General features: G+C 51.0%; 13 protein-coding genes across 13 annotated transcripts; 6 read left to right on the forward strand and 7 right to left on the reverse strand.

Annotated features, from left to right (window-relative positions):
• Positions 1-1,998: 1,998 nt before the first annotated feature.
• COCCADRAFT_81966 (uncharacterized protein) lies at positions 1,999-2,304 on the reverse strand (the record flags this gene model as incomplete). The annotated part of the gene is made up of 1 exon (XM_007708743.1): positions 1,999-2,304. A coding segment is annotated over one exon (306 nt), but the record flags the coding sequence as incomplete, so codon positions are not given.
• Positions 2,305-3,344: 1,040 nt separating this feature from the next.
• Positions 3,345-3,783, forward strand: COCCADRAFT_32170 (uncharacterized protein; the record flags this gene model as incomplete). Its single annotated transcript, XM_007708691.1, has 2 exons — positions 3,345-3,515; positions 3,577-3,783. The coding sequence occupies 2 exons, from the start codon at positions 3,345-3,347 to the stop codon at positions 3,781-3,783; spliced, it is 378 nt and encodes a 125-aa protein (XP_007706881.1).
• Positions 3,784-3,903: 120 nt separating this feature from the next.
• Positions 3,904-4,380, reverse strand: COCCADRAFT_82143 (uncharacterized protein; the record flags this gene model as incomplete). The annotated part of the gene is made up of 1 exon (XM_007708744.1): positions 3,904-4,380. One exon carries the CDS (start codon positions 4,378-4,380, stop codon positions 3,904-3,906), a length of 477 nt encoding a protein of 158 aa, XP_007706934.1.
• A 138-nt stretch (positions 4,381-4,518) lies between these two features.
• COCCADRAFT_81917 (uncharacterized protein) lies at positions 4,519-6,683 on the forward strand (the record flags this gene model as incomplete). Its single annotated transcript, XM_007708745.1, has 6 exons — positions 4,519-4,686; positions 4,831-5,209; positions 5,282-5,847; positions 5,923-6,000; positions 6,077-6,359; positions 6,433-6,683. The coding sequence occupies 6 exons, from the start codon at positions 4,519-4,521 to the stop codon at positions 6,681-6,683; spliced, it is 1,725 nt and encodes a 574-aa protein (XP_007706935.1).
• Positions 6,684-8,600: 1,917 nt separating this feature from the next.
• COCCADRAFT_81957 (uncharacterized protein) lies at positions 8,601-11,979 on the reverse strand (the record flags this gene model as incomplete). The annotated part of the gene is made up of 3 exons (XM_007708746.1): positions 8,601-8,837; positions 8,889-11,407; positions 11,463-11,979. The coding sequence occupies 3 exons, from the start codon at positions 11,977-11,979 to the stop codon at positions 8,601-8,603; spliced, it is 3,273 nt and encodes a 1,090-aa protein (XP_007706936.1).
• A 333-nt stretch (positions 11,980-12,312) lies between these two features.
• COCCADRAFT_82091 (uncharacterized protein) lies at positions 12,313-12,477 on the forward strand (the record flags this gene model as incomplete). Its single annotated transcript, XM_007708747.1, has 1 exon — positions 12,313-12,477. A coding segment is annotated over one exon (165 nt), but the record flags the coding sequence as incomplete, so codon positions are not given.
• A 245-nt stretch (positions 12,478-12,722) lies between these two features.
• On the forward strand, positions 12,723-13,982 carry COCCADRAFT_21850 (uncharacterized protein; the record flags this gene model as incomplete). Its single annotated transcript, XM_007708662.1, has 2 exons — positions 12,723-12,755; positions 12,813-13,982. 2 exons carry the CDS (start codon positions 12,723-12,725, stop codon positions 13,980-13,982), a joined length of 1,203 nt encoding a protein of 400 aa, XP_007706852.1.
• Positions 13,983-14,367: 385 nt separating this feature from the next.
• COCCADRAFT_82206 (uncharacterized protein) lies at positions 14,368-14,760 on the forward strand (the record flags this gene model as incomplete). Its single annotated transcript, XM_007708748.1, has 2 exons — positions 14,368-14,624; positions 14,685-14,760. 2 exons carry the CDS (start codon positions 14,368-14,370, stop codon positions 14,758-14,760), a joined length of 333 nt encoding a protein of 110 aa, XP_007706938.1.
• A 175-nt stretch (positions 14,761-14,935) lies between these two features.
• COCCADRAFT_536 (uncharacterized protein) lies at positions 14,936-15,874 on the reverse strand (the record flags this gene model as incomplete). Its single annotated transcript, XM_007708636.1, has 2 exons — positions 14,936-14,964; positions 15,031-15,874. The coding sequence occupies 2 exons, from the start codon at positions 15,872-15,874 to the stop codon at positions 14,936-14,938; spliced, it is 873 nt and encodes a 290-aa protein (XP_007706826.1).
• Positions 15,875-16,335: 461 nt separating this feature from the next.
• On the forward strand, positions 16,336-17,562 carry COCCADRAFT_21852 (uncharacterized protein; the record flags this gene model as incomplete). The annotated part of the gene is made up of 2 exons (XM_007708663.1): positions 16,336-16,497; positions 16,552-17,562. The coding sequence occupies 2 exons, from the start codon at positions 16,336-16,338 to the stop codon at positions 17,560-17,562; spliced, it is 1,173 nt and encodes a 390-aa protein (XP_007706853.1).
• An 889-nt stretch (positions 17,563-18,451) lies between these two features.
• On the reverse strand, positions 18,452-21,661 carry COCCADRAFT_538 (uncharacterized protein; the record flags this gene model as incomplete). Its single annotated transcript, XM_007708637.1, has 1 exon — positions 18,452-21,661. One exon carries the CDS (start codon positions 21,659-21,661, stop codon positions 18,452-18,454), a length of 3,210 nt encoding a protein of 1,069 aa, XP_007706827.1.
• A 234-nt stretch (positions 21,662-21,895) lies between these two features.
• On the reverse strand, positions 21,896-22,111 carry COCCADRAFT_82305 (uncharacterized protein; the record flags this gene model as incomplete). The annotated part of the gene is made up of 1 exon (XM_007708749.1): positions 21,896-22,111. One exon carries the CDS (start codon positions 22,109-22,111, stop codon positions 21,896-21,898), a length of 216 nt encoding a protein of 71 aa, XP_007706939.1.
• A 1,643-nt stretch (positions 22,112-23,754) lies between these two features.
• COCCADRAFT_82314 (uncharacterized protein) lies at positions 23,755-25,001 on the reverse strand (the record flags this gene model as incomplete). Its single annotated transcript, XM_007708750.1, has 3 exons — positions 23,755-24,301; positions 24,351-24,505; positions 24,546-25,001. 3 exons carry the CDS (start codon positions 24,999-25,001, stop codon positions 23,755-23,757), a joined length of 1,158 nt encoding a protein of 385 aa, XP_007706940.1.
• Between the last annotated feature and the right edge of the window lie 165 nt (positions 25,002-25,166).

Genomic DNA, 25,166 nt, shown 5'->3' on the forward strand with positions numbered 1-25,166 from the left:
ACAAGATCGCTAAAGTATAGTAGGCGATCCGACGCGCTGCACACTTTGCATGGGAACCAGAACAACCCACGACTACTACTACTACTACTCCTCCTACGTACATTAGTTGCAACCTTAAAGCCGAGGCCAGCCATGGCAAACGGGGCCCCCACGGCAGACTTGGGCGCACAGCTCAATGCGGAACTGACGAGGATCATCAAATGTCCATATCCTCCCTCGCTGTCTGTAAGTCGTGTATTAGTATTGCCGTATTGCACCATCAACCACATGACTCGTCACTTCTGCATCCTACCGTGCTTGATTGATTGATTGTCTGACCAACATCTCACACACAGCCTCTGTCCCACCTACTCGCGCATGCCGACCTACCCACCATCCGCACCTCTATCCATCACCGTTCCCCATGCGCCCTGACCGCCCTGGCCAAAATCGTCCGCGATGCCTTGCCGCTGGCGGCTTACACGCTGCGTGTCCTGCATCGTCTGTGTAAGCTTTTGACCGCTTCTTGTTACCACACCGGCTGACTGCCTCCCCCTATGCAGGCTACGCACCCGAGTTCCGTCGCCAGCTATTGATTACCTACCCGGGCCTGCTAAACGGTCTATTGGAGAGGGCCGTTTCCTCCAAGCAAGACTTCAACGACGTAAGTAGTACACGCTTTGCCACCATCCCCTCACCCTAACCCAGCACCAGCTCGGAGAACTATGTGTGCTACTTCTGTCGTACCCTTTGCCAGACGCAATTCCCTTGCCTGCGGCCGCACAGAGCTTTCTGCTCCACGTCTTTGAAAAGGCTTCACAGAACCCCAGTTCCGATGCCTTGAAGTCGGTATACCGCATGCTCAATGGAGCATGTGCTCAGCTCCACCGTCTCCTTCCTAGTGCTGCTAGACGGCGCTTCGATACCGAGCTTTGCCGCATCTTGCAAAACAATGTATCTGGCGAGTCTGCCATGCTGCTGTTATGGCTGTGTGGCATAGTCATTATCGTCGAGCGTCCAGAAGGCATCCAGTCTGCCCACGCTTCCGACACAAGTCATGAGCCCGTCTCTACCCAGAAGCTAATGCAGCAATGGGTAACACCATCCGGCCAAAAACTATTTGGCTCTACCAAAGACTTGTACAAGAATATACAAATGACGTGCTTGAATATCTTGTGGCTCCTCAAAGCCCCCGTCGACGATGACGAAGTAATTGAAGGCTTGCGTATTGCCTCTAGAATCATGCAATGCATCGACATAGACATCAGAGATAGTTGGATCAAGCTTGAGAAAGGGGCACTGCTTTTTGATAAATGCCGATCAAGGATAGAAGAGTCGGCTTCTATTCCGACCATCCAGTTAGAGGCCCTGTCCTTCTTTGGTCAGCTTTCCGGCTCAAGGAAACTGCCCCAAAGTATAGTGACGCGGTATACAACACGTATCTTTGATGCTGTATGTGCAGCGGAGCCAGCCGGCCTTTCTGAATTGCTATCAGTATCACTTCCTAGATTCGGAGTAAGCACATCGGAAACCATTGTGAACCACTCAGCTGATTGAGACAGGCGTATATTCCAGATATCCAGGCACTGTTTTCACTTGTCATAGATACTTGTGCTACACAACCAAGCCCCAGGCACATGTCTAATCTTGTCGATTTTGTAGATGAGCTCACCACTGCTACCCTGTCTTCTTCCGTATTACGGGGCAATGCACTCCGCGGTTTGTCGTCAAAGACAATTCAAGATAAGATCTGGCGTCTTGTGCGGCTCGACCCAAATCGTAAAGCCGCCTGTACCCATATGGCATCGTACTATCGGCAGCTCATCGCTGCTGTCCTTGCTTCCCTGATCACCGTCATTCTCGCTGCCGAGCCAGGAGAGCCGACATTACCTCATACTCTTACAATGGCCCTTGTCAAGGCACAACGGGACCTGCCACTTGTAGCGGGCACCTGCCCATATGTTTCTGAGATGCCAAAGAATACACCCTTATCACTCTTCCAAGCTGCAAACACACAAATCACTGGTCAGCATTTGGAAGACTGGAGTACACGCCTTGACTCAGAACTACAGAGCCAGGGAAAGTACCAGAGAGACGCCATCTTACGTTCAGTAGCACAAATTTGCACTGACCTTGAAACGCGCTGCAACACGGTCGAAAAACCGCTACGTAGGGAGAAGGAAAAATCAACCGAACTCGAGGAGCAAATCTGCTCCCTGAGTGATAAAGTTGAGTCATTACGAATACAAAATGAAGACTCTGTCGATCAGCTAGAAGGCTTAGAAAAGGAGCTGGAAGATCTGAGAGAAGACCAAGGCCGCCTACAGGACGAGAAGGCTGCTATTACCCAAGAAAAGGTGCAAGCGCAGTCCAAGGCCAAAGAATTGGAGACACTCCTTGAAGAGTCAAGGTCGAACGCGAATGAGGCGCTCAAGGCTGCTCAGGAGAGTTTTAGCGCAAAGGAGCTCGCGCTACAATCAAGTATTCTTCAGCATGAAGAAGATAAGCGTGTCCATGATTCGCAGATACAGCAGCTGAACGATACCATCAGTGAGTTAAGGCACTCCAGAGTTCAACGAGAGAAGGACCACAATACACTTGCCAAGGAATATGAGAATCTACAACGTCGCTGTCAGGATGTGGAGGAAACACTTCAACATGAAAGGTCAAACGCTGCTAACCAGAACGACGGCGTTGCACGTCTTGAGACACGAGTATCGGAATACCGCCGCCTTCTGGAAGAGAAGGAAGTAGAGTTGGAAGAAGCCTTGAAAAATTTGGATGCATTGCAAAGCATGCACCGAGAGTTACAAGAGACGTCGGAAGCCAGGCTCAAGGACCTAGCAGCTCAGCATACCGACGATATCGAGGCACTCAATGAGAAGGCTGAAGATGTTTGTAAGGCTCTTGAAGATCAACTACAAAATGCTTTGGAGGATTACCAGCAAGAAGAGCATGATCACGAAAAATCGCGTCAACAGATTGAGCAACTCCAAGAAATCATTCCACACCTAGAGTCTAGAATCCAAGAGCTCGAAGAATTTTGCAAAGAACAAGAAGATGAGCTCGAGGAGCGCAGAGCCATCCACAAGAACGTCTTGGCACATTTTGGTGTCTCATCCCAACAACCACTCACCATTCGCTCCGCGTCTCGATCCTACAAGGACGTTGCCGCAACCACGACTACACGCGCGCCGCGAACTCAACGGCGACGCAAATCCGCCTTTATTGTACCCGAGGATATCACGCCAATGACAGACTCGACTACAGAAGATACTGTCGAGGCGTCTTTTGAGTCATCTTCGAAAGCCAATATCCCAGCACCCAAACGCCTGAAACCACGAACGGCTTTCAAAGTTCCCACCATGCTCACGCCGTACGCTCAGAAGCCCAATTCAGTCTCTAAACCCGCCTCGGGCAAAACATCGCCCAGTACGCGTTCAGCGCTGCGACAAATGTCGCCGAACCGGCGGCATACAGTTGGGCCTTCAACGGCTGAGCAAGTGGATAATGATACCACTGACGCGAGTGCGTTGGTGGAGAAGCAGGGAGGAAGTCTCCAGGATATCGAGTATACAGACTTTGATACTGATGAAGATTTTCTCTCTGACACGCCACTTACGCCAGGATTCATGGCAGGAACAGGGAGAATTCCTAATGAAGACGAGACGAATACGAGTGAGCTGTGAGAAATGCAAGACAAGAAAAGAATCCGGGGGCCTATTGGACGGACTACATAAAAATCAGGCCCATCTACACCGACGTCATATTACTAGACTCCAAGAAAATGATACTCCTCAATGAAATCACTACCCATGTATTACCAGTCCTCCCCTCCCCCTCATTTCCAAAAACAAACCAAGTGAACCCATCAACACCCGCCACCATCCGCCCAACGCAACCCTCACGCTCCCTCTATACGAACTACCCCCCACGCGCGCGCAAAACCCCCAACCCCCCCACGCCTACCACCGGAATATCCAAAACGAACAACCCCGAATCATACCGCAGCAAAACTAACTCCACGCGTGTCCTAGCACCCAAAACTAGCAGGGGTCCCCCCCCCCCCCGCACGACGTTACTTGCTAAACCCGGCACACCTAATTGGTCCGACTTGCACGGTATTCCTGTTTCGCAGGCACTCGGTAGACTTGCTGGTGTGATGAGTGTTGTTTGTAGAGGAAGTCGAGTGTGCGTGAAATGGAGCAAAGACGATATAGATAATTTCTGCTGCGTATGGTATGTGTGTGTGTGTGGACGGGAAGGAAAGGAAAAGGTAAGTAAAGCAAGTTCCGGTTGGTGACTTGGAGGGGAGGGGGGGGGGAACCGACTGAGCTTAGATAAGTGAGGGGAAGCATAGATAGGTAAATAGATGGTAGATATGACTCCAAAATCTGGCATGCGAACATCTTTCCATGCGAAGAACGTAGGCTGTAGATATTTCGCATTCATAATCACAGTTTCCACATTTGTTTACTTGTCGGTCGTTTGGATTGCTCTTGATTGTCCTGCGGATAGTACGTTAGAAGAGAAGAAGTAATGGCGGTCGATACGGACGTTCTGATTATAGGCGCGGGAATGAGCGGGCTTGGGCTCGCTGTGCAACTCATCCGGATGTATAATCTTCGTTCTTTTGAGATTGTGGAGAAGAGCGGGGATGTGGGTGGGACGTGGAATGTGAATACGTATCCTGGGTGTGGGTGTGATGTGAGTTTCTTTCCTTACCCTCCCCTCTCTTGCTATAAACCCCCTCCGCCCTTGTTCGCTATTCAAACCCTGATGGAGGGTTTTTTTTGCAGAGACAGGTATGAAAGGAAAGAGGAGAAAGAGAGAAGTTGATGGGATAGTTAGGTCGCTTCACACTTTTACTCGTATAGCTTCGCACTGAATCCAGACTGGAGCCGCAAGTACTCGCACCAAGGCGAGATCCAGGCGTATTTCCGGGGCGTGGCAGAGCAGTATCGGGTCCTTGAGCATATAAGGTTTCACTCCACTGTAGAGAAAGCGGTATGGAATGAGGAGGATAAGATCTGGGAAGTCGAGGTTTTGGATCTGGAAACGAAGGAGAAGAGCGTCCGGAGGGCGAAGATTCTAGTGTCGGGCGTGGGAGCCCTGTCTGTGCCCAAGGAATGCGACATCCCAGGTGCAGAAACGTACAAAGGACGGTTATTCCATTCTGCAAGGTGGGATCATGAGTTTGATTGGGGTGGAAAAGACGTTGTTGTTCTCGGTACCCTCTCCCCCATCTCCTTCATCACAACCCCGAAAACCATATGAACGAGACTAACAAACACCCCTCAAGGAAACGGCTGCTCCGCCACCCAATTCGTCCCCATCCTCTCCAACCCCCCCAACGCAACCCGCACCCTCACCCAATTCAGCCGCCGCGCTCAATTCCTCTCGCAGCGCGAAAACCCCGTCTACTCCTCCACCTTCAAAGCCATCATGCGCCACGTCCCCCTCGCCATGCGCCTCTACCGCCTGAAATTCTACGTCGATATGGAACGCGACTACCGCGGTTTCTCCATCGACTCCGGCCGCGCCATCCGCCAGGCCCTCGCTAGCGAAAACGAAGCGTATGTCAAGAGCGTGTCGCCCCCACGGTACTGGGATGCGCTTATCCCGAACACGGAAGTCGGGTGTAAGAGAAAGGTGCTGGATACGGACTACCTGAAGACGCTGTGGCGGGAGAATGTCGAGTTGGTGTTTGATGATGCTGTGGAAAGGATTACGGAAACGGGGGTTGTGACGAGGGGAGGGAGAGAGGTTAGGGCGGATGCGATTGTTTTGGCGACGGGGTTTGAGACGGTGCAGATGTTGGTGCCGATGGAGATTGTGGGGAGGAATGGGGTGGAGTTGAGGGAGTATGTAAGTTGACCTCTTCTGCTATTATCCCCCGGGTTTTTACTGGAGAAAGGAGTGGGTGATTGATAACTTGGGCAGTGGGATAAAAACTTCCGCGGCGTCGCACAAGCGTACTTTGGCACTGTTGTGCCGCACTTTCCTAACTTCTTCATACTGGTAAGTAAGAGAAATACGTGTCCGAAAACGCGGGTGAGACATATACACTGACTTCACATCTTACGAATCGGTTCAGATGGGTCCGAATACAGTTACCGGTCATCTCAGTGTTATATACAGCACCGAGTGCCAGATCAATTTCATGTTACGCCTTCTCGATCCCATCATCAAATCACTGCCGTCGTACCAGTCACAGTCATTGCTCCCGAGCTTCTTCACCGCGGCGCCAGCAACCGTCGAAGTCAAGTCTGAAGCCGCGGCCGCAGATTCCCAATGGACACAAGCCGAAGCAAAGAAGCTAGTCTGGGCAACTGGATGTGTGAATTGGGCTGTTGATCGTAAGACGGGACTTAACCATAGTAAGTATATATGATCTTCTCTTCGCAAATCTACATGCTTTGAAAAAGAGTAGGAAACTAACGACATGCGTAGTGATGTATCCAGACTGGCAATTCATGTTCTGGCTCCGAAGCATCTTCTGGAAGAAAACCGATTTCGTGTATCTGGATGAGAAAACAGGCAAAGAAGTTCATCCGCACGCGCGCAAGACGGTACTGCGGCTCATCACTATTGCGGCATTTGCTAGCGGCACTTTTCTCGGCCGACACTGGATACGAGATTTGCTGCCTCGCAGGCCGCACGACTTCAACCCACTGGCATGGTTTCAGAGTCTAAAAGCGTAGATTATCGTTTGGGAACACCCCAACTCCCGTTCTCTACATGACAACACTTCCGCTCCGACAAACGGGCCTGGATTTGCATGTGCTGGGCACCCGCTATCAGCCTAGACATGCATGCAGCATAGGCAACATACATACATTAATTGAATTCATCCTAAAGCAGCGGCAGCGAAGGTTGAAGGTATCCGTGGACTTACTGGAGTAGAAACTCGCAGCTGGGATGCTGCCCACTCTCTACACTCCCTTTCAAATATGCAATAAACAAAAAAAAACCAAACCAAACTAATCAAGTACACCCCCATGTACAGTATTACCTTACGTTACACGTCCCGAGACTATACATGTTTATGATTTGTGGATTACACATGTCTATTTTTAACTCATTCATTGAGTAGCAAGTTTAATCTTTATCCACCGTCTTTTCGACTTTTAATCTTTAGAGTGATTTAAATACACGGACTCCCAAACCGCACCTTGTTTATGAATTTCATACCATATCAACTCCACAGATCTATCTTAGTAATTATATTTACGTTATTCTTTATCTCCATCACCATGATGTATAACATACATACATTTGTCCTACTTCCTCATCGCTTCCACAAGCTTCTTAGGAGTTTGTAAGTCTAGTTTTTTTTTTCAATTCTCCAATCATGTAGACGTGAAAGTGCTAATTGGCAGGATAGTGAGCAATGGATTTGGGCGGCGATAGCCATTCTATCCTGGTTGCCGAGCTCGCCTCCAAAAAACTAGACATGTCGAGTCTGATGAATTTGTAGTCATCGAAGGCGAAGGGTAATAATGGCACTTTTTAGCTCTTATGATGCCGAATTATATGTTGACCAGTTTTTTTATTTAGGAAGAGCATAGCATATTGTTTTTTTTTTGAAATCATCCCTCGGTGCACCACCACCTGAAACTTTTACAAGCCGAAGCGCGGAGCAAACACGACGATGACGCTCTGGAAACACCACATGCTCAACAAGCGAAGGGTTGAAAACCTTCCGAAATCTCTTCTGGCCTCAGCGAATCCCCGGGTGCGCCTATCTTCAAGAGTCATCCGAAATGCATATCACACGGCCTATTCCAGGTCTACTGCGCCGGTTGCTTCGTACCAATTTACAACGAGCGCAGGGATCATCAGAAGATTGCAAAAAGATTCATGTCCGAGACTCCACACACACACACACGTTTCGAAGTTCCGAGTGTCAATTTTTGGGGGCGAGACCATCACGGAGGCCGTGTGCATCCCCGTTCGGACAGACACGGACCGTGGGCAGTCAACACCGCAGGCCCACGACGACACAAAGGTGCTGCTCGGGTGGGCTGGTGAAATTCATCAGGCCGAAATGTCAATATTGAAGCAACGGCGGGGTCAATGCTCTGACAACAAAAGGGCGATTATGGGGTTCAGGCGGAGAGGTTGGACATTGTGCTTAATGGAAACCCGACTATAGATAGCCAAAATAATACTTTTGGTTTCACGGCAAGGTTTAATCCTAGGCCGCGATCATCTGTTCAAGGCTGTGTTACTACTCGAGGAAAGCTAGACCAGAATGTTCTAGGTCTATTTGAAATAGCTTTTCTTAGTTAGGGTTAGAGTTAAGACTATGAGAGGTTAGAATAGTACTCAGTGTCGTTTGAAGAAGGGGGAGATAGTCACACAAGCGAATCATGTCTTGTTTACTCAAGCATACAAGTATTAGGATGGATCAAAGCACGCATTGACACAAAAACCATGAGAGAGGAAAAATGCGTTAGATGTATATGAACAACACTCATCAACAAAAAAAAGGGTCATGACCTAAACGCCATGTATGCAAAGATACCTCCCATCCATGTGCTTCTAGACGACCGGAATGACAATACATGGAACACAGTGCAATAAAAGAGTCTCACAAGACCCCTTCCTAGACCCTACTATCTCTTCTCCACGAGCAACAAATGCATGGCCATGTAGGCCAGCAGGACGAATACACCACCAAACACACCCAATCCGATACAGTCGGTCCACAGCGCTTGCGTGTTGAAACCAAACGAGCTGAGGATAGCTGAACCAGGGACTTCAATGTCGAGACCATACTTGTGGTCGATAAGAGACAAGTATTTGACTTCGTTGACAATAAGACCTTCAAAGGCGTAATGGAAGATTGACAACTGTAAGTTGTTAGTACATATAACCTTAATAACCCAGTGGATGAGACTTACAGATTGCAGCCATTTGGCTACACCAGGAATACTATCCTTGTTCAAGAAGAAGCCAGAGAACAAGAGACTGAAGAGCATGACAAGCACGCCGATCAAGTTCGCGACTCCAGAGTTGCGGAACACGATACCGATGAAAAGGAAAATGGCCGCAGCAGCGAGGTTGAAGAGAACAAGGAAAAGCGTAAACTTGAGGAAGTTGGGCCAGGCAGGAATGAGGCCCGTCATTGGGTAAACGATGATGCCAAGGATAATGGGTGGCAATAGGCGAAGTGGGATAATGTCGAAGATGACCTTGGAAGCAAAGTATGCTGGCGGGGAGTAGTAGCCCTTGGCACGCTCACGGGTAAAGAGTAGCCTCTCAGGCGCAAAGACGGTGAGAATGGTCAAGCTGCTGAAACCGAAGAGAGAGAGAACGAACAGGAACAGACCGAGACGGTTCTGGAATCCCTTGATGTCGTCCGTGAGGCCATAGAAGAGGAATCCGAGGAATACGGCCAGGACAATGGCGATGGCGTAATGGGTAAGCATGAGCATCGGGTTGCGGTAGAGATTACGCCATGTGCGTCGAGACAAGATTCTGAACTGGCCAAAGAAGCCTACCTTCTTGAACCCCTTGAGCTTGCCTGCTGCAATAAATCCATTGACCTCTTGATTTCCATTCGTACCGTTGGCTTGATTGGCGCTTGCGACTGAAGTAGCAATGTCTTCGCGAATTCTGGCGGCGACCTCGGAGGAGGAGTAGGCGTTGATAAGAAGATCCAAGTTGGTTCCAGTTGCGCCGTTAGCAGGAGGTGGGAGCTCATCTGGATCTTCGAGAATCTGAGGAGGTACACCACCCTGTTGACGAGTAAGTTTCAGCCATTGAGCTTTGATAGCGCCTCGACGATCATAGGGTTCTTCGTCCGTCTTGGGTGACATGGTGCCATCGTTGGCGGTAGTAGTAGAAGTCTTCTTGCGTGTGAATAGCTCGCGTTCCTGCTGCTGCTTGATAGATGTCCTGCGCTTGCCCTTGGGTCGCATCATACTAGAGTTGCTGGGACTTCCAGCAAGTTCTCGCTCAAGCTCAGAGGTATTGATGCTAGGAATAGACTTGACGGCGATTGCACTGCTTGCGCTGGTGGTGAGTCCATCGCGGTTGAGATCACGGTTGAAGAGAGAACTGTCCTCGTCGATGGGCTGACGTGCTGTACTTGCGTGCATGGTAAGATCGACAATGTAATCAGCGATATTGAAACCAGGTGGGCAAGCGTAACCGAGCTCGTCAAAGTAGGACTGGCAGTTCTCAAAAGGCCCAGAGTAGACAGTGCGGCCCTTTGCAAGCAGAATCAGCTGATCAAAAAGGGCGACAATGTTGGAGCGTGGCTGATGAATAGTGAATACGACCGTTCGGTTGTAGTTTTTGACCAAATTGACGAGACACTCGACGACGTTGAAAGCGTTGAAAGCATCCAGGCCACTGGTTGGTTCATCGAGGAAGAGGATGCTGGGTGACGTGACAAGCTCACAGGCAATACCGACACGACGCTTTTCTCCGCCAGAAATGCCACGACCACTCTCTTCTGAGCCAATCTTCTGGTGACGAATGTGGTAGATACCAAGTTGGCGTTCTACATCTTCAACCCTCTGCTGTTTTGAGATAAGGCTCATTTCCTTTGGCAGGCGCAGTAAAGCCGAGTCAAGAATAGTCTCGTGGACAGTCAGGGTAGGCAGCAGGGTATCCTCCTGGTCGACAAAGCCGATAACGCTTCGGAACTCGTCGTCGCGAACCTTTTCTCCGTTGATGTAAAAGTCGCCGCTGTCGACACCGATTTTGCTCTTACGGGCGAGGATATCCAAGAAAGTGGTCTTTCCAGCACCAGAAGCGCCCATGATGGCGAGAAGTTCTCCAGGATGAACCGCTCCAGAAATTCCAGAGAGAATTTGCCTGCCATTGAGATTATATGCCACGTTTTCGAAGAGGAAAGAGGCTGGCTTGTGGTCGGCTAGCAGTTTCGCGTCCTCATCTTCCTCATCGTCTGACAGGTGAATGGGACCATAACGCTGCGCCTCGGCACGGTGGGTGAGGTACCAAATAACCAGGATAGCTGCGACTATGAAGAGCGCACAGCCAGCAATAACACCCGCAATGAGAGGCGTATTGATCTTCTTGATGGGCCTTTCGTAACCGGGTACTTCAGTCTGGTACAGACACTCGCCAGTGTCGCATTGTAGGAAGATGCTTTCATCGCCAAAGATGCTCGAGATGAGATCATTCATGGCGGGCTCGGAAAAGACGCTACCACTCTCTTTCTTGTTAACGGCTGAGATGCCCCTAAACTCTGCAGGACCCTTGATCGACTCCCTCAAGAAGTCGCCAATGTCCACAGAGCCATCTTCTCCGCAGAGCATCCTGTCGGGGATACACTCGCACTTGATGTTCTCGCATCGGTACTTTGTGATGTTACGATCGGCTTCGGCGGTGAAGTGGGAGGCGCACGTGTCGAGGGCGCAGTAGAAGGATTCCCTCTGATCAACCCAGACTGCAAAGGTCAGCAAGATGGCGAGAGGGTGAGTACAGGTGTAAGCAAAACTTACACTGAAAGTTACACTCTTCGGCTTCGGCGTTGCAAGAAAAGGTGGCCTGAGGCTTCTTCTCTTTCAAGGTGTCGAGAATCTTTCTGTTGGTAATGTCACAGATCTGGAAGTTTTCCTTGACCAATTGGCCGTCCTTGTAGCAGACTCCGCCTTCGCCATCGGGCATCATGGCGTTACAAGCATCGTTGGTTTGGCAGACGTTGCAGTTGATGCCAGACCAGCCTTCTGAGCATTCGCATTCCTTTGCGCCTCCTCTGGGCGAACGGTCCTTGCCATCAGGCAGGGCACCGCAGAGGGGCTCTGAACAGTCCTCGCCGCCGAATCCAGGACCGCAGTTGCATCTGCCGTTGGCCTTGCTACAGTCGGCAAACTGCTTGCACTTGAAGTCCTCGAGGTTGCAGTTGAAGCATGGGGGGCAACCATCAGGCCTATCGCCATAGATGGAGAAGAGCGACTGTGGCGACTCGGCGAGGGAGTAGTTGGCAAATGTCTTGTGAGCGGTAGATGAGGATGTCATGCCCAGCACAACAGCTGCGGTGGCGGCGAGCGACGTTGCCCAGCTTCGTTGGCGCATCGTGTGTTTGTGTGTATGCGGCGCAGAGCCAGCGATAGCAGGCAGCTGCGATCGGACCGACGCGTCGCCGTGATAGATGCGCGACAGCAGTGATAGCAACTGGCTGTCGAAGATGGAAAAGCAGCGCCTGTCAAAGGAGCGGCGAGGGAGCTGGACAAGCTCGTGTGATAACGACGAGGGACAAGACACGGCCACGGAGCTAGGACTGTGATGGTGACCAACACAAGGCGGGTTGCTATCATGGCGATTGCGCCACGATGATTCGCCGACGAGGCTGGGCCTGATCCAGCCAAGCATGCATACGGACCGTCCGACCGAGGCACACGCCGCTCCCAGTCCCTGGCGCCCGCGTCATCGACTTGTTGCTGCCAACATGCAAAAGACGACCCCGGTGCCTGTGCGGGACCATCACTTACTGCTGTTCCATGCTACCGTGTTTAGACTATTCGTGTCCATCTGCCAGGGCAAGCCCATCATCCCTAGTCTAGTCGCCGTTGGAGCGAGCCATGTGGCAAGAAAATGTCCGCTCGTCACGCCCTGCGAACTACATAGTAGACCCGCTCGAATGGAACCACCCGGACAACTATTTGAGCGCCTAGTGCCAAACGTCCGAGTAGACTCCTGGAGCATCGTTACCAAGTGTTCTTTCTGTCCATAGTCAATCATCTCATCGCATCCAGCACAACATGGTCAAAATCGACAAGTTCGCAGTCGAGTCCGTAAGTCGTTCCCCGCATTTCTGCCATTTGATGCGGGGCGAAGCTAACCACTAAAAGTGGATGGACGCATATGAGACAAAATGCAAGTACAACATTGCCGAGACATGCTGTGCGTCAATCTCCGTCGACCAGCTACGCGACCTGTCAGAAGATAAGGACAGGCAAGTGTTCGATACTTCGCGCGTCCTCAACTATGGCGCCATTAGAGGAAGCGAAAACCTGCGGAACAACCTTGCCCGACTCTACTCTGTAAAAGTTGCAACACCACTCCCAGCTGAAAACATCCTCACCACCGCCGGCGCCATCCAGGCAAACTACCTGACTGCATACACTCTTGTAGGACCTGGCGACCATGTCATCTGTCACTACCCCACCTACCAATCTCTCTATGATGTGCCCAAGCAACTAGGTGCCGAAGTCGACCTCTGGAAGGCCAAACCAGAAAACAACTGGATACCATCAATCGAAGACCTGAAAGCCCTCATCAAGCCAAACACCAAGCTCATCATCATCAACAACCCCAACAACCCCACCGGCGCAGTTCTCGGCAAGACCTTTCTTCAAGATGTAGTCGCCATTGCCTCGGAGAAGAACATCACCATCATGGGCGACGAGGTATACCGTCCCCTCTTCCACTCCATCGGGCCCCTGGATAAAGAATTCCCGCCCTCCCTCCTCTCCATGGGCTACAGCAACGTTGTCGTCACGGGCTCCATGTCCAAAGCTTACTCGCTCGCCGGCATCCGCGTCGGATGGATCGCATCACGCAGCTCAGACCTGATTGAGAAGATTGCAGACGCACGCCACTACACCACAATCTCCGTGTCCTACTTTGACGAGCAAGTCGCAGCCTATGCTTTACACTCGTCGACTATACACAGTCTGCTTGCGCGTAATATCCAGCTTGCAAAGACCAATCTGGCGCTGTTGGAGAAGTTTGTGATTAAGAATGAGGATGAGTGTGAGTGGGTTAAGCCCGTGGCTGGTACGACGGCGTTTATCAAGTTTCACCGTGAGGGCAAGCCGGTCGACTCTGTGGATTTTTGCAAGAAGCTGCTGGAGGCTACGGGTGTCATGTTTGTACCTGGTAGCACGTGCTTTGGCGAAGAATTCAAGGGGTATGTGAGGATTGGGTTTGTCAATCAGACGGATGTTGTCAAGGAGGGGTTGGATGCTGCGACGAAGTTTATACGCAAGAACTTTGATGACGTAGAGCTGGCTGCGTGATTGTGGGGTCCCCTGTGATACTGGAATGAAGAAATACAGCCAACACTCGTGGAATATGCATATACTCGTCTCCGTAGTAATTGGTGCTAGCACTCTGCCTTGTTTTCGTAGCTAACCGCCTCAGCCACACTAGCCATACCGTGCTAAGCCACACCCAACCAGCATCCCGACTCAGTCCTTCGGCACGCCTGACAAGGCAACCCTACTGCGTCTCCTTGCTCCAGCCTCTGAGCCACCCCCAAGCACCAACACATCATCCAGCCTACCTCATAGACCAAAAACAATAAAGTAACCCCCCCTCCCATCTCCCCTAAACTCTGCCTTCCATCTCACCCACTCACACCGTACCACCTATCTATCCCCAAACCAAACCACAAAACCCGTCATGTCCTCACCCGACTCCCCCAAAAAAGACGCCTTAACCTCCGTCCAAAGCATCACCTCCACCAACCCAGACACCACCACCACCTCCTCCGCATCCCCAACCCCATCTTCCTCTTGGCGCTCAAAACTGCACTTGCACCTACACCGCACCGCACCACCCAGCGAACCCGGAAAAGAGAAGTGGCGGGATGCCACATTGAGTGAAAAGGAGCGCTGGAAGGATTGGAACAAGGCAAAGGATAGGGAGCAGATGAGAGGGTGAGTTCTTTTTTTTTATTCTTTGGGGGGATGAATGAACTGACAGCGAGATAAATTTAGATCGACGATAGGAGCTTTTACCGAGTTTTACAAGGGAAAGGGTAAGACGGGGTATTGGCTTGATATCAGTGAATGATTCTTGTTTTTTTTTTAAAAAAAATCTCCTGAAGGAAGAGAAGGGATGGAGGATGGAGGAGGTTAAGAGGATGATACCCCATTTTGAGCATATTTGATATTTTTACATTGCGTCTTGGTTATACATTTCACACATGTACAAAAGGTCCCATAATCGTACAGTAGTAGCCATTTTTCTATTCTTCGGCGATGAGTCTATCGACAGCTGGCAAAAACAGTTAGTAGTGAGTCTTGTAAAGGGGGGTTGGTTGGACAGGAAGATTGAATTTACCTTTACCGTCTTCCATCAGATACCCCGAACAATCAATCTTCCAGTCTTCGCCTTGCACCTTGACTTTTGCAATGCCGAAGCGCAGGACTGCGAATTTAAATCGCAAGAAGAAGTTTGTCCATTTCTGGTGCACCCAGCGGGCGGATCCTTCCCAGACTCTTGCTGCAATGTTCAAGTGGCCAAGGTCATCCCACAGTTTCTGCTTTCGAAACCTTTCCGCCTCGAGCAGCTCTCGTACCATGGGCTCCGTCTTTTCGCTGATAGTCGCTTCTCCCAGTTGCGAGTAGATGACGCGCTCCTTGGACCACGGGGCTGCTCTGACCGTCATGCGTAATTGTATGGGTCCGCCTTGCAAACTAGGTATGACTTCCAGTATCCTCATGCGGTTTGTAGGCGCGGTGCAGATATAACACCCGATGGCGATAAAGGCCGCACCGACAACGACATAGGTAGGCCGCACGAAGAACGGCACCTCTCTATCTTTGATGTCGTTGTTGAACTTCATGGAGAAAGCGCCGACGCCAATCCACAGGGCGCCTGTGCCGTACACTTTGGCATAGTACCATTTGTTGCGCGGGGCCTGGTATATCAAGACGGGCTGGCGGGTCTGGGCCACTTGTCGCAGGACGGGGTCATTGCTGACGAAACTCGACTTGAGATTGCTTTTGTAGTTGTACTGGTAGCGGCGGAGGGCGGACGAGGCAAAGAAACGGGCGCTGCGCTGAGCCGATGTGGGTTGGAAGAAGGACTCTGGCGTGCCGAAGAGGGCGGCGCGGAGTGATGAGGGGAGGCGGAACGTGTTGGTGCGGAGGAAGGCATCGAAGCCCCGGGAAAAGGCAGGCATTGTAGGGAATGGGCGAGATTTTACACTATTATACCATTGAGCGCATCGTATGGAAATTGACTGCGGCGACTGCAAGTTCGTCTGTTGTCGTATGAGCGGCTTTGCAACCGTGGGATTCTGGTGTTCCGATGGTTTGTAGAAAATGTAACCCAGCAAAAACGGGCGGTCCAAGCGCGCCCGCTCGACACCTCCGAAGCTCATCCCGCGCTCAACATTTCTCATCAGCGACGTCCGACCGCCTGCCAACTCTCCACCCACACAACCGGCCAATTGACTTCCCATGGCTTCGCTCGCCGCAGCATGTAGGGTTTCGGCACGCGCTGCCTCACAGCAGTTGCGCAGCCATGGTGCTCGGAGAGGTAAGAAAGAATCCTTACACCACGGGGAATATAGAATGCTCACGGGAATGGGATACAGGCCTTCATTCGAGCCCGGCTTCACTCGCCGCACAAAACTTCAACATGCCTGCCCTTTCCCCGACAATGACCGAGGGCAATATTGCGACCTGGAAGATCAAGGAGGGCGATTCATTCTCCGCCGGCGATGTCCTGCTCGAGATCGAGACCGATAAGGCACAGATGGACGTCGAGGCTCAGGATGATGGTATTCTGGCAAAGATCACCGTATGTGTACGGGAAAGGCTGGGATAGCTAGTCGGAAATTAACAGCCAATACAGGTCGGAGATGGATCAAAGGCAGTCAAGGTTGGCACACGGATAGCCGTCACCGCGGAGCCTGGAGACGACTTGAGTTCGCTCGAGATGCCCGCCGAAGACAGCCCCGCGCCAAAGAAGGAGGCCGAGGCCCCCAAGGAACAACCCAAGCAATCTGCGCCAGTACCCAAGGAGGAGCGGACATCTGCACCACCCGCAAAGTCGGACGCTTCAAGCAAGGCCTCGAGCGCCAAGGCTACAAAGCAGACCTACCCACTATACCCCTCTGTACAGCATCTCTTGGAAGTAAACGGTCTGCCCAAGGAGGAAGCCGACAAGATCCCCGCTACTGGACCCAACGGCAGGCTACTCAAGGGAGATGTGCTAGCATACATTGGCAAGATTGAGAAGTCCTACCCATCAGAACTCGCCGGTCGCTTCTCCAAGCTTTCCCACCTTGACCTGAGCAACATCAAGCCCATGGCCAAGAAGGAGGCACCAAAGAAGCCTGCAGCCGAAGCACCCAAGGTTGTCGAGGACTTGCCCGTTGAGCTGGCCATGCCCATCTCTCTGAAAGCCGTCATGGAGTGCCAAAAGCGCGTCAAGGACTCAATAGGCGTCTTCCTCCCCCTATCCACCTTTGTCGCTCGTGCAGCCGAGCTCGCGAACGAAGATCTTCCCAAGTCCAAGACGGCCAAGCCATCAGCAGACGAGCTCTTCAACGCTGTCCTTGGTCTCGACAAGGTCTCCGCAAAGTACTCCCAGGGCAACTTCTTCCCCCAAATAACCGCACTTCCCCCCACCAATCTCTCTGCTCAGCCCCCTGCGCCAAAGAAGTCCGACATTTTGGATATTCTCGCCGGCAAGAAGCCCAGCCCGCCTAAGCGATCTACCTTTAGCGGAGCAGCAGGCGTCGCAAGCCCCCTCAACGTCTTCAGGATCAGCGTACCAAAGGGCGACGAGAAGCGCGGCCAAGTCTTCCTCGAGCGCGTCAAGGCTGTACTCGAAGTCGAGCCAGGTCGATTGGTTGTGTAAGAAGAATCACGTCTGTCCTTCTTCTTTTTTTTTCTTGCCACCACCACCGCCCACTTTATGTAGCGTCTGTATAGTAATGCATCTCCACTGGTTGGGCCAGAAGGTGTTTGTACTTGAGTATCTACTATGCCTGCCCTTTCTTTCCTCAGATAGATCATGATAACAGTATCATTATACATGTTTCAAACCCAATGACGATTCAAAAGTGATAAAGTTACTTTCCCATCCTGCCCCCCCCCTTCCTTCTTCAAGCCATGGGAGGGGGTGAGGGGGGAGGGCATACACCCCCTTGTATGCGCAGATCGCGTGGCGTTGAAAATGCCGCACTTTCTACACTACATTGCGTGGTTAAAATACCGCATGCAAGTAACTTGAAACGGATGTGTGCTTATGTTTAAGTTACTGCCTCGCCGTTCATTTTGAGAGATTTTTTTTCCTTCTCTCTCTGTTTCGTTTTTTTTGTTTCCTCGCTGGTTCATTTGCTCTTACTGTGATGGGGTACGTGAGGTGTTGCATGTGGAGTATGTGTGTGTGTGGTTTCGACTAAAACATTAAGACAAGCAGTTTTTTTTTCACACGATGAAGCACACGAATATTTCACGGATGTTTGCAGAGAGAGGTAGGTTTGGTGAGAAAATATCGATTGATTGGGTTGAACTTTCCTTAATCGCTATAACTCACCTTTTTTCTTGTTTCCTATGATTTCCCATACGTTTCTACGTTCCTCCTTTTGTTTTGCAATTTGGTACCAACCTCCACTACACCATCATGGTTGAGCATAATGGCAAAAAAAAGTTGTTGAAAACTTTCAAGTAACGGGAAACATATCGTTGATGTTTCCTGTCACCATCCCCCTTCCTCTTACTAACCTTGATCATTTCAAGACTATTTAAACCTTCTCACCACCAGCACCAGTCGAGTCTTTACTGTAGTATCGACCAAAGACACGGTCCTCAATCGCCAAGTTCTTATCAACCTTTCCGGTTCCTCTCCTGGCTACCTGGCGGCGGAAGTAAACACGCTTGCACCACTTCCACAACTCAATGCCCGCAAAGAAAATGCCTGTCTCAACAAACACGATGCCCCACTCCCAAGAGATGGGCGCATGTTTGAAAACGACCGTGTTGAGCGTTGGGATGTAGATGAGCGGGAAGAGAAGGACAAAGCCAACGATGATAGCCCAGAACAAGAACTGGTTCCTCCATACATCTATCATCCACTGGGTGAAGTAGCGCTTGCTGCCAGGCTGCATACGGAAGAAGGACCTGCGCATATCAATCATCTCCCACGCAAGGAAGAGAGCAAACCACGTCAGACAGGCGAATGTGCAAGCACGGGCACGGAACACAAGTTCGCACTGCTCAGAATACGTCTCATTGCAGCCATCGCCGAGCTCGCCGTCACCGAATCCAAACACGACGAGGACGAAACTGGCGAGACAGAGGAGCGTAATCCACAGCCCGTAAACCACCATGTCGACCAGGAATTCCATGGTGAAAATTCCCGTTTTGAGTGACTGAGGAGGCCGCTGCAAGATATCCGGAACCGCGCGTTCGAATCCCAGCCCCATATCCGGCAAGCCAGACGTAGCCATGATAATCCAGACAACCTGTACGGGAGCGAGTGGAAACACCGACAAACCAGTTCGATCTTTGAATGCCAGACCTACAAGAAGCGTACCGGCTTGCGCCACATTCTCTGCTAGGACATGCAGCACGAACTTCTGGATATTGTCAAAGATACGGCGACCTTCTTCGATGGCAGCGAGGATAGAGGCAAAGTTATCATCGGTAAGAACGATATCGGATGCTTCCTTTGCAACATCTGAGCCTGCTTGACCCATAGCAATCCCCACGTCAGCGCGCTTGAGCGAAGGAGAATCATTGACGCCATCGCCAGTCATTGCGCAGAAGCGGCCGCGGCGGTGCAGAGCCTCAATCATACGGACTTTGGTGCTGGGAGCACACCGGGCGACGACGAGCGGCAACACAGACAACTTGTCGACCTCATCATCGCTCAATTTGTCGAACTCTGCGGCAGTCATGACAAGTGTACTCGCAATATCGTTTCTGATTCTCCTGTATCGATCGGCAGATGGCAGGATACCGACTTCGATTGCGATAGCCTTTGCGGTTTCCGGGTGATCACCAGTCAACATATGGACCTCGATACCTGCCTCGTGGCACTGGCGTACAGCGACTGCAGATTCCGGACGAGGGGGGTCGTAAAGACCGATGAGGCCGCGGAAAACAAGTTCAGATTCAACAGTGGAACGCTTGACTTCTGCGCCTTTTGCTACCTCGTGAAGATACCGCTTGCTAGCGAGGGCGAGTACGCGCAGACCGAGACTGGCAAGAGCCTCCATATGAGAGAGAATCTCTTGGCGGAACTCTTCAGTAACAGGCTGGGAGTCTTCCTTGCCATCGGCCAGGTAGGTAGTGCAGCTCTGGATGACGCGTTCGACGGCGCCCTTGGTGAAGGAGTAGTTGCCGCTGGAATGCTTCATGATGACCGACATGCGCTTTACATCCGAGTCGAAAGGAAGCTCGACCAGATCTTCCCACTGAGGAGAGTCGCCCTTGGTTAGGCCGAGACGATTCATGCCAAAACGAGAGGCGAAGACCTGAATGGCGATTTCGGTTGGATCGCCATGAGCCTCCCAGGTTCCATCATTTTGTTGCTTCACAGCAGCCAAGTTGGCCAGCGACGCTACCTTGAGGAACTCGCCGAACCCAGAATGGTTGTGGCTTTCGAGCTTGTCGACAGATACAAGTTCACCGCATTCATCACCGCCAGCCTTGAGATTCATCTTGGCAGGGGACGCTCCACCGAAACGAACATTGCCGGCAGTAGGGTCTTGAGGGGCGGTCGAGTCTTCGATAGTGTACGTTCCAACGCCGGGGATCCACGCACCACGAGCAATCATCTTACCTTGAGTCAGCGTTCCAGTCTTGTCAGAGCAAATGTCTGTAACGCCGCCGAGCGCTTCGAGTGACTTGAGGTTTCGGACAATGACGTGGCGCTGGACCATGGACTTTGTGCCAGCAGCCATGGTGATGGTAAGTACCACCACCAGACTGGCTGGAATCATGGATAACCCGGTTGCTACGGCATAGATGATGACTTCTTGACGATTGCTAAACTTGTTGGCTGCTAGGACAATGATGGCGCAAATGACGGCGATGAAGAAGAGCAAGACAGCGAGCTTGGATAGCTTCTTCTGGAGAGGAGTTCCAACATTGAGCCCCAGGAAACGTCCAATAGCGTCGGTTGTGGTGAGCGTGTATGCCTCAAGATAGCGATGGGGCTTTGCTTTTCCATTCTCCTTGCGCTTGACGGGTCGAACCTTGGACTGCGTTTCGCGGAGCTGAGCAGCGATGGCACCAATCTCTGTATATGCGCCAGTGGCGAAGACGATGCCCTTGGAGCGGCCCTTTGTAACGCTAGATGAGCTATAGGCAACATTGAGACGGTCACCAGGTCCAGTGTTCTCGTCGAAGATAGCGTCTTCTTGCTTGCGTACAGGGAGGGACTCTCCAGTCAACAATGCCTCATCGGTTTCGAAATTGACCGCATCAAAGACTCTCATGTCGGCTGGAATCGTATCACCAACCTTGACTTCAATGATATCGCCAGGAACGACTTCAGCCGAGGGGACCGTAATCTGCTGGCCGTTACGAATGAGACGTGCAGTGGGCGAGCTGAGAGAGCGAAGCGAGTCCATTGTCTTTTCGGCAGACCACTCTTGGAAGAAGCCAACGACGATGTTGAGTCCGATGACGAAGGCTACGACACCACCTTCGATCCACGACTTGATACCGAAACTAACAGCCATGGCCATTATCAGGACCAGAGTCATGGCGTTGGCGACTTGGGCGACGAGGATTTTGATGGGAGAAACGCTCTCGGCTTCTCCCAGTTCGTTCGTTCCGTACTCATCGACACGGCGTTTGGCTTCGTTGTCATCCAGACCAGACCATTCCTCCGTCTTGAGCTCGTTGACGACTTCTTGGATAGTGAGACTATGTGCTGGTTTGGACATGGGCTTGTTCGCCTGGCCACTGACATGCCCCTCGAGAGGGGCAGCTTTCTTCGCCATGTTGCAAGTCCGAACGATTGAGTATTGTTTTTTTGTGCTTCTTTTTTTTTTGAAGATAAGGTTGAACAGTTAATGAAAAAGGGTAATTGCTTTGATGCGGGTACCGAGACCAGTTAGATTTGGAGTATGGTCAGTATCAACGGTCTAATTTTCTGCGAATTCTTGCCCCGCGGACTATGGCCGCGTGGACAAACTTGGTAGATGGAGTGTTGACTGTGGTATACATAGAGAACTTCAGCACGGGGCGGGGGTGCAGACTCCTCCTAGATCAATGCCGTGATTGGCAAGTTGGGGTAGTAGAAAATGAGTTGGGGTAGTAAGAGAGCTTGGGAAAGAGTTGGTGTGTTGGAGAAGAGCTGAGGCAGACTTTGAGAAAGCAGGAAGTTGGAGAGAAAATTCAGAGAGCGAGGAAAAGAAAAAAGGCAAGAAGGGTACAGGTGGCTGCAACATATATGCGGAGCAGTGGGGGGATCGGTGTACGACGTCGTGCCAAGCATGCTCGGTTCACGCCAAGGTCGATTCCAATTCAGAGAGCGGCGGATGCCAAGGCGAAAACTTCTCTTGATGCTTAGCTGTACGGGTAGCCATTGGGTGCCTGTCGCAATGCCATGTCCACGATTGTAAAATGGGTACACGACATTTTGGCACTTGGCCAGCTGGCCCACCTGCCTCTTCGATATCTCCGGTGTAGACCTGTCCGGCTTGACTGTGGTTCAGCGAAAAATGAGCGCTTCGCATGATTAAGTTTCTGTGTAGACGTCAAAAAGCCGTTTGGGAATGGATGTAGGCAGTCTGGGTTGAGACTCAGTGGCGGTTTTTCACGGGCGAAGAATGTGGTTACAGACAAGTCTGAGGAGCGTAGTCGGTAGTGCTAACCCAAGGAAAGAAAGAGCCAAGGATGTTGCACCGAAGCTGGTTCATGACATAGCTAGTCCCCGTTCTTCGCCTTACGTACCAGCTGCCCTCAACCGAGCCGTTACAGCTATTCTCCTTGGCATTACTGTGTTCGCTTAGCTGAAATCAATCGAGTCCGCAATAAGATTGAATAGGACATCGCTATCAATGTTAGAGTTACACGCCCTACCGCTAATACCTGGGCAATCTGACTCAACTCATAACTAGGCCTGTCTGCGTAAGGCTTGTAACCAAGTTCAAGAACCACACGTTCGGTAACGGTACCCGAGGCTTAGTTCCAAAGCCCAATTAGGTAATTGGGACGAGATGCATCGAAGTCAGCAATCTCGCCTCGGCGCACAGATACAACATGATATGAGTTCAGAATGACTGTGCATTGTGGTGATCGGATGGGAATACATTGGTACATTTCGTACGAGTGATTAGGTAGTTGTATACGTGATGAGATGAAAGACATGTATCTCGACACATAAAGTATACGTAGTGGGTCTATCATACTATCATCATTCTTGAATCATAATCACAATCCTCAAATCCACAAAATCGTTGTTGATTATCAATTGCACGTGATCAGATCAAAGTGGACCAAAATAGATGATACTCCTGGTGTGTTACTTAGTGTACTAAATCTTCTTCTTTTCCTGAAAGAATGACCCAACATTTTTCATAGTACAACATAGTAATGCATCAAGAACTAAGGATCAGACCCGATAATCTAGACGGAGATGAGCAAAAAGAATTGCAAGAACAAACGACGGCGGGGATTCGTCAGTGATCACCCACCTGACTACTCGTCCACCGGTCAAACATTTATCGTGCGGGAAGCAGACGGGACCCAGATTGATTTTTTTGCCTATGGCCGCATGTGCCATGTCTTCTTGATTTCTCTCTACATGTGTATGGCGCATCCGTGTGAGCGAACATAAGCTGCGTATCAATTTCAAGCCAACTCCATCTTCACCACGGGAGATATCTCTACATCTTGAGCTATAGGAAACATTTAGTTGCCATATCAAAAAAATCAGATAGAATAATATTGATTTCATTGACAAGTGCATTAATCTACGTAGCGAGTGGCCTACCCCGCAAGCGTTGTCGTGCATCGACGCGCCTGTGATCGCCAACCTCCGAGCTCACCGCGATCAGTCTTCTCATCGCCAGACGTATGACTATGCTTCTCAAATATCTTCAGGTCCAGCAAGGCCCAATGCCTGCCTGCGCGTCGGCGCATCAGCCTTGAAGAATGGCTTCTCAGCCAATGATGTCACCCTAGTTCCGTGCCTCGGCTCATTTCCTTCATAATCCCAACTGGCGTTGTGGATAGTGATTCTGTTGTCCCAGAGCGCCGACGTTCCTGGGGTCCATCGGAAGCGGACCTGGATATCGACACTCTTCTCGTACACGTCAAAGAGATAGTTGAGGATTGCATCGCTCTCGCCCTTGTCCAATCCGACAATGCGTACGGTGAAGGCGCGGTTGACCCAAAGTGCCTTCCATCCCGTCGCGGGATGCACGCGGACCAGCGGGTGAACTCGCTCAACATGCTTTGGACCGGCGGTGGGGTTATCACGCTCAAGATATGGGTGTGCGCTACGGTACACTGCCTCTCGGCCGTCGATAATCTTCCTGAACTCGGGGGAAAGTTTCTCATAAGCAGCATAGCCTGAAGCCCAGAGAGTGTCACCTCCAATCTTTGGGATGGTGTCGTTGTGCAGATGAGTTACACTAAACTGGTCAGTGAGGGGATCATTGAACTCAGAGGATCATCACATACCCGGCGGGTTGGCGTTCGTGCACCAAGTCAGTGTGCCACTGGGACGCTCCGCCAGTCTTCCTGAAGCTGGCAGGTATCTCCGTCGCCTGGAGATCGGGCCAAAGAACAGTTATTCCTGGTACGCCTGGTACATGAGGAACTTGCGGCTTCACCGTCTGTCAGCATATTCAACTACAGGATGGGGGGATGACATACATGGACTTCGATTTCACCAAAGTATTCTCCAAGCTTCTTTTGCTGTTGAGGCGAGAGATCTTGGTCGCGGAAGAATACAACGCTCCTCTCAGCAATCAAAAGACCAAGCTCGTCTTTCTGTTGGTCTGTAAGATCCTTCAATTGAAGTCCAACAATCTCAGTTCCGATGTGTGCTGTCAAATGAATGACTTCTTTTGCAGCACTGAGCAGTGCCTTCTTCTCTGGGTCAGCTCGGGAACCTGGGTCGATGTGTTCCCGATCATAGTCCCTGATCTTGTACACATCGTCGAGGTAAAGTGGCTTCGCCGGCCTGTATGGATAGCCATTGGACAAATCGATACCTGCCTTCTCAAGCCTCTTTCTGGCTGGCTCGGGCAGTTTCAACGTATCCTTTCTTGGTTGGACAGTGTCCTTCTCTTTAATGTGTTCAGCAACGGGGATTGCGATTGGTGCCATGTTGACGATTGCTGCGATGAGGCTGATGATGGCGAATAGTTCACGATACCATCACTTCTTATATCCGACCCGATTGCTTCCCCACACATTGTCTCCTCACAGCTTAGAAATACGTTTCCTGTATCTGTTGGAGCTAGTCGGTTACATCGCGTGGTGGTTGCATGC

The sequence above is a fragment of the Bipolaris zeicola genome (assembly GCF_000523435.1).
Source record: "Bipolaris zeicola 26-R-13 unplaced genomic scaffold scaffold_3, whole genome shotgun sequence".
Classification (NCBI taxonomy): domain Eukaryota; kingdom Fungi; phylum Ascomycota; class Dothideomycetes; order Pleosporales; family Pleosporaceae; genus Bipolaris; species Bipolaris zeicola.